At 35.1% G+C, this 12,461-nt stretch overlaps 1 protein-coding gene across 1 annotated transcript; it reads right to left on the reverse strand.

Annotated features, from left to right (window-relative positions):
- Positions 1-832: 832 nt before the first annotated feature.
- LOC123225712 (TGACG-sequence-specific DNA-binding protein TGA-2.1-like) lies at positions 833-6,694 on the reverse strand. Its single transcript, XM_044649822.1, has 4 exons — positions 6,554-6,694; positions 6,096-6,401; positions 3,870-4,118; positions 833-1,336 (listed from the first exon to the last, which is right to left on the reverse strand). Exons 1-4 carry the CDS (start codon positions 6,692-6,694, stop codon positions 1,190-1,192), a joined length of 843 nt encoding a protein of 280 aa, XP_044505757.1. The 3' UTR covers positions 833-1,189.
- Between the last annotated feature and the right edge of the window lie 5,767 nt (positions 6,695-12,461).

Here is a 12,461-nt window from a genome sequence, read left to right on the forward strand (position 1 = left end):
GCATAGGATGATTATTATTCTGTTTAACAAAGATGGGTTTGAGTTGCAATCTACCATCTTCCTAAAGTGGTGCTGATTTCAACTCAAATTTTTAAGATTAAGAATCCTGAGTCTACCTTTTTAATCCTATTTTTTAATTTTAATTATATATTTTTAAGATCTTTAATTCAATGTCTATCATTTTATAATTTAGTGAATACTATAATTAGATATTTGGAAATGCTGATAATAATTGAATGGTTACATCCATTAACCACTATTGGTCAGCGTTGACCACCTTTAACCATCATTTACTACTCTTGATTTTTTTAGTTAGAATTAGTACATTTAAAATAAATAAATTTAAAAATATACATTTAAAATTATGATTATTTATAATTAATCTTTTAGTATTATTTTCATAATTAATTTTAATTTAAAAAATTAATAATAATTTCTATTTAATCAATGTTTTATATTTCAACCATGTAATCATAAATTCATAATATATTCCCTTTTTTTATTCATTATTGGAATAAGTATCTATTTTCATTTCAAAAGAATTCCAACAAGTCAGGGGAAATTCTTGATCCAACAAGGGCCGTAAAATTGTACATAAACTATGTATGGTTAAGACAACCATATAAATGTAATAAACATATAATTATTTTTTTGTAAAAACAATTTATATCGAAATTGGGACCAAATTTATTATTACTAGATAGAAGTTAATACTATATGAGTAAATATGGGGAGGGTTTACTATATGACAATTATCTCATCCTCCTCCATTCTGTTATTACAACAAAAACACAACCTGAAAGCTTAAGAACATTGAAGATGACAAAAGAAATTAATGGAGGCAGCCAAAATGGATAACTATTCCCATTAATGTGAAATCTGGTAAACAAATTGAACACTGTAACCTATGTTCTGTTTCATCCAGATTCCAACAATAAACATTTATAAGATTTATTAATGCTATTTGTTTTACAATACAAGAAGAAAACATACTAAAACAACATTTCTCTTGCGATAACTACAGATGTAACCTATAAATTCAGTAAAATATATGATCCCAATGGACTTCAACAACAGCTGAGATCCACCCAATATTCATAGCACAGCTACCCTCCAAAGAGATTTGTTATAATTTAATCAGCTACAGAGTCATAAACTTCTGCATAACTTGGAAGAGAACTTACAGTGTTTATTCCCGTGGCCGTGCCAGCCAGAGGGAACTGAGAGCCCTTAGCCTACAGAAATAGTCATTTATTGCAAGAAGGGCACGAGCAGATTGCCGAGTTGTTAATATACGATGCATTTGTTGCAGTGTTTGCTGTCGCAGATTATCAGCCTGGTAATTGCCAGAGATAAAAACTATTAGAAACAATAAGTTGTCCAAAAGGGCAGAGGGAAACTTTGGCAAATTCTGAACATAAAATTATTTCTATGCAGCCATCAGACAAGGAAAAAGGTACAGTGAATAACTGGAGTCGATTCAATGGTTTTCTCTATTTACAAGGCCTTCAACTAGATTTCTTTTTTTTTTTTTCCAACAGCAATCAGTTTGAAATTCTGTAAAAAAATTAAAAACTAGAGTCCAACATACCTTGCTAATTAACACTGAAAGCATAGGTAAGGAACTGCAAACAAAAAGGATTCAACCATGCAGTTCATAAAAAACAAAGTACCAACCATGCAGTCCATAACAAAATCCAGCCCACTGAAGGAATTTGTTCAGGTACTAGACTTCCTTCTAATTGAGACAGAAGATTTTGAGATGACTAAAATGAGTTTCAAAAAGAAATTGCCCATCTTTTATGTATTTCTTTCAGTTCCAACCCTTGAATAAATTTATTCACCTCATGTTAACAATCTGTTTCTTTCAATTGAGATGCCACAAGCGACAAATTAATGGATGTAAAAGCATGAGCTGTAACACAAAACATCATTATGAATGCAAAATCAGAATCACAAAAATTATGGAATTCCACTTTCATAGATAAAATTCTACAAATGTCTCTCAACAAGAAAATCCTTTCAAGTCAGAAGTTGTTCTAATCATACAGGAATATTTTATGTGTATGCAATGAAGTGGTGAATGCTCAGGTGTAACTACAAAAAAATAATAATCTTGTTTGATACCCAGCCAATTTCAACACAAACAAATAAGTAAAACAGAAGTTATTTTATTGATAAAGGGGATTTACAAGTAGATAAACTGGCAATTTGAGGAGCCGAAACCTCCCAATCTGGCAATTCGAGGTGTGACCTTCCAACTCAGCCCAAAGGCTGTCTAAAAACCCTAATTTTTTCTTTCCTCACTTTTTTTCAACCCTAGATACCGTTTATATATACTTGTTCCACCCCTAAAATTAGGTCATGTGTCCTCTAAACCCTACCCTCTAGAATTAAGATGTGTCCCCAAAAACCCTAGGTCCTAACAAGTCTGTTAATTATGTGTTAGTCCTTGTGTAGATATATATAATTTCAGAAAAACTAATTATCCATGCAACCAAATCTAAATGGTTCATTATCCCTAACCATTTATTGTTCTATAATCTAAGAGCTAAAAATTGGAATATTTATAAGATAGTAAAGAAAATGATCTTCATCTGTAAGAGAAACATTTATGGCACCACATCCGCACATCTTTAAACTAGTTCTTACCCTTTTTCTCAGAATTTTAGATTAGAACACTTCCCATGGATATTGAATATAAAATTCATAATTACTGCACCTTGGAAATATCATACAGATAATAAAATTCTAACCATCCAAAATACTTAGATCTAATTTGTAAAGACAAATTAGAGAATTGACATAATCTAAAATTAAAAATTCGTAAAATAATGAACCTGTAGAGTAAGTCCCTGTACAATGATAAGACTTTTGGGTCAAATTGAAATTTCCTCCAAAATTTATCAAATACCTAAGAACTTTTGGCGTGTATTCTAATGTTAAGCCACATTTACCAGGAACAGAAATAAGAATGTTTTGTATGAACTTTAATGTCAAATTGAAATCTGGAATAGCTTGTCTAGGCATCTCACACTTTAACAGAAAGACAAATCGAAATGACACGAATACCAAAAGACATACTAATTACTAAAGCATTTCATTGCTCACTTCAGTTTAACAAGATTGACACCAGAGGAAAATAAGGGTCTTAGGTTAGGGTATTGATTTCACAAAGTAATTATAAAAAATAATATGTAGCATTTGTATTTTTAAGATGAAGATTCAACTACTCTTAAGCTCTTAACATAAAAAATTGAGATTACATGAATGTCACTTGTAAAAATAGTGCTCCAAATATGAAAACAATAAAACGCTCTCGATTAAAGTTTCTTTGAAGATGATGGAAGTATCTTAATATATAAAATACTAAAAAGCTCAATCAATATTCTTAATAATTGTAAAATGCAAATAAAAATATTTTACATGAACATAAAGAACACTCAAAAGTGTTAGTAAAATCTTTAAAAATTGAATAAACAATGTAAATGTTTACCCTTTTTCTTGGGTTGGGGGGGGGGTCTTTCTTTGCTGAAAAGAGGGTAAAAATTTGTATTTAGTTAAAATATTTCCCAGAAAATCAATAAATGCATTTTTTTCCATTTTCTGAAAATGATAAAGGGTTAACAGATTCCAAGACGCACCCCAATATGCTTAAAATTACACTAATATCACACCATCAAAGCTTATCACTTTGTTTCTGTCAAGGCATTATGAAATGCAAGTAAAATTCAAAATCCGCCACTTCAAAACCAAGCCTGTTCCAAGGCAGCAAATGTTCTTCCTTTCTTTTTACTATTAATCAACAAGCAGATAGCAACTAGCAAAGTGAAAACAAAGCAAGAAGGATCAAACTTAGATGAAATTACCTGACGTAGGAACCCTTCAAGAGTTCCTAGCTTTCCCATTGCCATGGCCATTTGACCCATGTAGTTTGCCACATTCCCAGATGATCCTGATGGGTTGGGTGAACCATTAGCTAAAGTCTCGGCTAAAGATTGCTGCAATGCATCCATTCCTTGCGAAAGGGCATCTTCAGCCTGTTGGGATGATTGCTGCAAGCTGTAGATGGCCACCAACTGCTGCTCGGTTAGAGGTTCCAATTGGTTCACAAGAAGCTGCAACAGAATTAATCCAGCTCAAAAAAACAGAGCACAAAAACATGCCAATGTAATGTAGATAGCATCACTACCATATGAGGTTGGATTAAAACAGAACCTAAATTTGCCAAAACATCAATCTAATTATTAGTTACTTGAAAAAGAAAAATGGTAACTATTATATGGCTCTTTTTTTTTTTGAGAAATTTAAATATTACAGTCAAAACAAATACTAATGACTAATTTAACTCTTTTAACTACAACTCATGCTGGGAAAATTTTGACATACCAAAGTTCGGGATCATGTTTTACGAAACACCCAAAGATTATTACACAGATCAATATGGAAATAAACCTTTGAACACTTCGGAAAACAACAGCAAATACCAAGACAAATTTTCTTTTTTTAGTAGAACAATAAAACTGCGCATTATGTCAGCAATGAGGAAAGTATATAAGCATTTGTGGGAGAAGGATTTAAAAAAGGAAATTAATCATGGAGAGTAACTGTGTCAAGTATCATTCACAAAAGCTAACAAAAAGCAAATACATGAACCTAAGGCACTCAAAGGTGCTGGAAAACAAAGTCGGGATTCCTATCTATTAATAGCTTGCTGAACAGGCAGCATATTATTATCTCTATTGGAAACATCTCTAAATATAATGCACGTAACTGATTATTTAATGTGAAACTTGTGACCGATTATTTCAGTTCTAAGCTTCTCCCTCATATAATGCATGTGAATCAAAAACTACATTTTTTTATACACATAAATCTCTATACTCCAAACCATGTAAAAAAACACAAACACATAATAGTTTGATTCATCCAAAGATTAAGATCATTAGTAAACTTTAATAATTTGTTACGTTACCACCGAATCCGCACATTTTCTAGTCACAACATCAGAATATAATCCAAGACTCATATAGTTGAAGCTGACTTTTCTCGTATGGCCTAAAAATGGACTTCACTTCTTCACCACAAACCCTATCCTGAGTAAACCTAGACCAAGAACCCTCAAGTAATTGCCTTTTGTGTCAACCACTTAAAACTAAAATTTTCAATCTTTATATACATATAGTGCCTCATCCTAAAATTCTTCCGTGACAATATGTCAAGAAAAACTGAATTTCTATTATTGTATTTGAACTGAGATTGTAATCCAGCATAACCCTAATAAATAAGATTGGTTTCTTATAAAAACTTTGAACAGTAAAACTTATACAAAGTCATAAATTACTAAACACTAAGCCTAGCTTATGTTCTTCAACTTACCAAAAACATAAAACTTATGTTCTTTAACCATGTATTCAAATTGGCAAAGTAGTCAATTAAGTTAAAATGTACATGTTTTTCAGACTAATGGAAGGATCTCACTTGATGGCATTGCAACTCTCCTCCAAACCCAAAACAAATTACTTTTTAGGAACCTTGAGTCCTTTAAACTTAGAGTGTGGATCAAAATTTTTATTAATTATAGGCTTTAACATGTTTTTGCGTTCTAACTGTTAAAATGACTTAAGTCAATCTAACTTGGATACTCAGAACATCATACATCCTTTCATTTTTATTTTTCTTCCCAATGTGGGACTTATATATTCCAACACTCTCCCTCAAATGCAATTGGACTTCCAATTGACACTTGTCATACATGGGATCCACCTGAGTTTTAACCCAACAGTCTAACTTCTTTCAACTTAGCCAACCATGCTCAATCGTTTCTTGAATCAACGGACTCTAATACCATGTAAAAAATCTTGGGTCCTTTAAACTTTAAGTGTGAATCAACATCCTTATTAATTATGAGCTTTAACATGTTTTTGGGTTCCAATTGTTAAAATAATTTCAGTCAATCTAACTTGGATACCCATGACATTATATACCCTTTCATTTTTATTTTTCTTCTCAATGTGAAACTCGTATATACCAACATTACTTTATTTAAAAGTCACAAGAGAACAGAAACTGTAATGAGGCAGGGATGCACACACCTTGAGGAGCTCAGATGATCGGAACCCACCAATCCACATAAAACACCTTTCTGCCGGTGTCGTCCACATTCCAGACAATAAATGGAAGACATCAGCTTTCGCAGCAGTGCCTTTGAGCCTGAATATGTCATCAAACTGCACTGTAACATTGTCAATAATAGTACGGAGTTCAGTGTCACCAGCATGAGAATTAACTGCAGCTCTCAACTCATTAATTTGCCTATTATGCTCTTCCAGCCACCTTGCATATTCTACATCAAATGCCAAGGCACCTGCAGACCATCCATGTATCAACAAGACAATCAGCTAAAAATTAGAATCTCCTTTGAAGTAAAAAAACTAGGCATTGAATAACCCAGCAATAAAGAGAACAAACACAATAAGAAACACAAAACACTAATTAATCTCATCCACCATGTCAGCAACAACATCCTAAAGACAATACAGAGAAGTGTCACAGTTTCAAGAGCATAGATATCCAACAGCATGGCTATAAACCAATCTGCATTGAGGAACGCTGGTTCAAATATTATCAAACACTCGTCCTGCACAATAGATGAAAGGTTGACTAGGACTGCATTGATGAATGGCCATTCCATAATTTGGAATACCCACTCTACAAGAAATATAAAAAAAAATAATATTTTGCCCTAATTAGCACTATTCATATAACATAGTATTTTTCAGATTATTTTTCTCTAGAAATATTCTCTCCTCCTAGGTCAATTCATTCTCGTGTCACAAACACCCCCCACAAGTCTTCAACAACTTCTCCGTTCATTGTATGATGGCTTTGCTACCCTATGTCAATGAGTAGCATCCTTTCTACCTTGGAAGGATAGTGGAAGTCTCGTTCATGCAGAGATCTTGAAGTGGAGGAGCCACAAGAGGTGGCATGTGCTTTATCCTTCTTTGAATTGTAATATTACATTCGATTCATACACCTAATTCATAGGTTAGGGTTTTGTGTTGTCAAATAAGAATTTAATTTCCATTGTGTTTATTTATTCAATTTACACACAAAATCCCAACAATGGTATTAGAGTCGAGGGATTCATGAATCGATGTGTAAATTTCATTATGTGATCTGTATGTTTGTCCTTGTGACTGATAACATGCTTATCGCTTGATCATATAATGACTGGATGCCTAATTGTTGAGTTTTGAGTTCTATTTGTTGAATGGTTTTATAATTATATTTTATGTTGTTTTGTTAAGGTTAGATCCAAAAACTCACATTGTTGTAAGAGTTTTTGTATCAATTTTGTGTTGTTGCATGTTGTAGCGAGTGATGGTTGATCATGCCATGAAGAGTTGGGTGTGTCATGCCCTATATGCCTTTTTCGAAGAACAAAATTGGAATGATTTTCCAAATCTTCATCACTACAATATTTTGGAATCGAAGGTAGGACGGTCTTTCCTTTCATGGAATGCCCATTCTATCAAGTAGATCAACCTTTAACAACAAACAAAATAGTTGTTCCACTAAGAACAGCATTGTTCCATGTGGTCATTCCCCTTGCCGTGAAGTTTCGCAAGGAGTAAAACCCCAATTCTAGAGAGAGAACACATGTTTCATTCTTCAAATTTGGTCTTATTATACAGGAGTTATGTATGTCTGATGGAGTACATCGTGAGTTCAAGAAGTTTGCACTTCTCATGACTCTACACAGGGATATACTAGTTATTCGTGATGATAAAACCATCTATGATGATGCTACTATAAATCCAAATGTGCTTGCAATTGTAACATACCGTGATTGTAAAGCTAGGCAAGTAATTGTCTAGGATCATTATTTTGGATGGGAACCTTGTAATGGATGTGTGTAGTACACATCCAATGGTCTAGTCCTTGAGTGATAAGTTAGTAAGGTATATGATAGATGCCTAGGCAGAACCTCAGTCCTTTAAGTCCCTTTCAGACGGTATCTCGCCACCATTTCACAATTTCCCAGCAAGCAACACAATAGCAACAGTTTACCAATGTCATAATAAAAACATTGTAACAATAATGAGAAAGGAAAATATGTATTGTTTTGATCGATTTCCAAATAAAGGTTACATAATCACTTCTCAATACAATGACTATTTCCTAGCAATCTCAATTACAAAATAGTAATTCTAGACCTTGAATAATCTACTCAAAAGTTGTGAAACAATCACAAAAGTACAATGGAAACACCAATGTCCACACTTAGCTTCCGAGAGGCCAGCACTCTCCCTTCATTCCTTCAGTTTTTCCTTTCTGCTCCTCTATTGCAGCACCTACTCCCCTTTTTCTCTTTTTTTTCAGCTAATCCCTTCTTCTTTTCCCCTAATGTTGTGCCACGTATTCCTTTCTCCTGTTGTTGACTTATTAGTAAAGTAATGGCCACTTAATCACCTTACTTGCTACCAAGTGTCTCCTTCTTTTTTTTACTTTTTTCGTGCGAGAGATATAAACATTAGTTCTAACATTTTCCCTCCCATCGAGAGGCACCTTGCCCTCAAGGTGGAAATGGGGAAATAGGTGATGAAAAGAGACGAATGGCTCCTATGAATTCTCGCAGTTAGGAAGGTTTTTCCGTTTAACCAAAACTTCCAACTCTCCTCTGTTGGAGTACCTATGTTACAAGATCCCCAAGGACTAGAGCTCCAATTCTCCCTATTAGTCATGCATTCCAGCAACTGTTGTGTCATGGTAGATGGACCAACATGCTTTTTAAGTTGTGACACATGGAAAATTAAATGAATTTTCGCTACTGGAGGCAGCGACAAACGATTGGCTACTGTACCTATTTTTTCCAATATTTTGTAAGGTCCATAATAGCGGGGGTTGAGTTTCTCATTAGGTTTCAAAGCCAAGGAACGAAATTTGTATGGTTGCATTTTCAAGAACACTCGGTCACCAACCTGGAACTACAACTCCCTTATATTTTGGTCGGTGTATTTTTTCATCCTCTCTCGGGCTTTGGTGAGGTTATCCTTCAATTCATTTAAAATGGTGTTTCACTCACCAATCATTTTGTTACTTCCTCTATCTTCGAAGCTTCATCCACCCATCATAATAACATCGGTAAGTCACGACAGCATAATGTTTTGAAATGTGTCATTCCGGTGGAGCTATTAATGGAGATATAAACATTAGTTTTAACATTTCCCCTCCCATCGAGAGGCACCTTGCCCTCAAGGTGGAAATGGGGAAATAGGTGATGAAAAGAGACGAATGGCTCCTATGAATTCTCGCAGTTAGGAGGTTTTTTTCCATTTAACCAAAACTTCCAACTCTCCTCTGTTGGAGTACCTATGTTACAAGATCGCCAAGGACTAGAGCTCCATGTCTCCCTATTAGTCATGCATTCCAGCAACTGTTGTGTCATGGTAGATGGACCAACATGCTTTTTAAATTGTGACACATGGAAAATTAAATGAATTTTTGCTACTGGAGGCATAATAGCGGGGGTTGAGTTTCTCATTAGGTTTCAAAGCTAAGGAACAAAATTTGTATGGTTGCATTTTCAAGAACACTCGGTCACCAACCTGGAACTACAACTCCCTTATATTTTGGTCAGTGTATTTTTTCATCCTCTCTCGGGCTTTGGTGAGGTTATCCTTTAATTCATTTAAAATGGTGTTTCACTCACCATCATTTTGTTAACTTCCTCTATCTTCGAAGCTTCATCCACCTATCATAATAACATCGGTAGGTCACGACAGCATAATGTTTTGAAAGGTGTCATTCCGATAGAGCTATTATAAGTTGTGTTGAACCAATACTCTGCCAGGATTTCCATCGTGGCCACTGCCTTAGCTGCCTAAAACAGAAGCATCTCAAATAATTTTCCAAGTGTCGATTCACCACTTCTATTTAGCCATCCGTCTGAGAGTGATATGAAGAACTAAACTTCAGTGAGATGTCTGCTGCTTTAAAGATCTTCACTCAAAATTGGCTCATAAATAAACGGTCCTAATTTGAAACTATTGAGCGTAGGAACCCATGCAACTTCACAATCTCCCGAATAAATCTTTGAGCTACTTCAACAGCAGAAAAAGGATGTCTTAGCATGAGAAAATGACTATATTTTGTTAACTAGTTAACCACCACCAGGATGGTATCTACGTTGGCTATATTCAGAAGCCCGATTATAAAATCCATCAAAATATCGACTTTAGTTGGCAAAGGCAACGATTGAAGTAATCCAACTAGTGGCATCACTTCATATTTTATCCGCTGACAAGTATCACATTTTGCCACATATTTCTTCACATCAGACTTCATTCCTTCCCAAAACAGAACTGCGACTGCTCTTTTATAGGTTCAAAAGAACCCAGAGTGTTCCCCATACAAGGAAGAGTGGAACTCCTTCAGAAATTTAGGGATGAAAGATGAGTTTCTAGGCAACACTAACTTGTCGTAGTAGAAGTCAACCATTTTTTAGTTGGCAGCCTTCATGGGACTTGGAATTACCTAACAAGTCATGCACTAGACACTGGAGCTTTTCATCATTGGCCACTTCTTGCTCAACTCCTTCAAGCCCTTCTCCATGGGCTACTGTCATCACCAATAATTCAGTTTCAAAGCTCAAATTTCGAGACAAAGTGTTAGCGGTCCTGTTTTCGCATCTGTGCTTATACTGAATTTCAAAGTCAAACTTTAGCATCTTCATTACCCATTTTTGTTGGTCACCCCTGATAACTCGTTGATCCATCAAGAATCTCAAGTTACGTTGGTCAGTTCGTACCTTAAAATGGAATCCAAGTAAATAGTGGCACCATTTTTGAAACACCATAACAATCGCCATTAGTTCCTGCTCATACACTGATTTATTTCAATTCTGAGAGGATAACGCTTTACTACTGAATGTAAGGGGTCTGCCTTCTTGCATTAACACTGCTCCAAAGCCCTTTTCGGAAGCATCAATTTCAATAATAAATTCTTAGAAAAATCTAAGAGGGCTAGTACGGGCACCAAAACCATTACTTCTTTCAATTTCTCAAAAGTTATTGTCACTTTTGAATTCCAAAAGCAGTTTTTTTCAAGAGCCTAGTGAAAGCCTCCACAATTTTTTCATACCCTTTCACAAACCTCCGATAATATCCCGTGAGTCTCAAAAACCCTCTCAACTCTCATAGATCTCTAGGTATCGGCCAGTCGTTCATAGCATGCACTTTCCGAGGATCTACTTCTACACCTCCCCCAAAAACTATGTGGCCCAAATAATCAATTTTGAACTTTCCGAATGCACATTTTTTCCAATTTACCATGAACTAGTGATTCTTCAACAGCTCTAACACCATCCTCAGATGTCTTATATGATCTTCAAATTGCCACTATACACTAAAATGTCTTCAAAAAAAATCAAAACAAAACGACGAAGGTAAGGCCAAAATACCTCATTCATCACTCCTCGAAATGTTGCGGGCACATTTGAAAGCCCAAATGGCATCACAAGAAATTTGTAATGCCCATCGTGGATTCGAAAGTTGTTTTTTCCACATCTTCCACTCATACATGAATTTGATGGTAGCCCAATCTCAAATCTAGTTTACTGAATACTGTTGCTCCGACAAGTTTGTCAAGCAACTCATCAATGGCTACGATGGGAAACTTGTCGGGAATGGCTAGAAAATAGGCTTATACTAGGCCGAATGACACTAGCTATTAACATTTCTTTTACTATCCTCTCTATTTCATCCTTTTAGAAATAGGGGTAATGGTAAGGTCGGATGTTGGTGTTGGGCATTAGAGAGTAATCTGATGGCATAATCATGATCCCTTCTATGTGGCAATCTCGTGGGTTCTCCAAAAAGATAGTTAAATTCCTCCAATAATTCATTTAATCCCGACTCTACTAATTGTTGTTTTGAATTCCTCTCCTGAAGCATTCCTTTGTAATCCACTAAATATCCCTCTCCCAGCCATCAACTCTTCAAAGTGGATTCCAACCTGCATAAAGTGGTGTCTCCTTTTAACTCTATTCACTACCCATTCCAATTAAATTTCATGGACTGTATTTTCCAATTTATTTTCACCTCCCTCAGCTTGCATACCAATCTACCCCTAATATAATGTCAACGCTGCCCAATTTGAATAGGAAAAAAATCTTAAACACAATTATCTCTTGGAACTCCACTCCAACATCACCTGATTGCATTTACCCATTCCCTGGATCTTTCTTTCATCTCCTAAGGTAACAGCAAACTTTGTCAACGACATTGATAGATTTAATTATTCCACCAACCTATGGGAAATGAAGCTATGAGTAGCTCCATTGTCCAACAAAACCACACCACTCACACTACCACCGATCTCACCAAAAAAATTCATCGTTTTAGGACTGTTGAATCCATCCCTTGAGCTGGAATTTAGCATCAGCTCCAACTCTT

The sequence above is a fragment of the Mangifera indica genome, chromosome 9 (genome assembly GCF_011075055.1).
Source record: "Mangifera indica cultivar Alphonso chromosome 9, CATAS_Mindica_2.1, whole genome shotgun sequence".
Taxonomy (NCBI): Eukaryota; Viridiplantae; Streptophyta; class Magnoliopsida; order Sapindales; family Anacardiaceae; genus Mangifera; species Mangifera indica.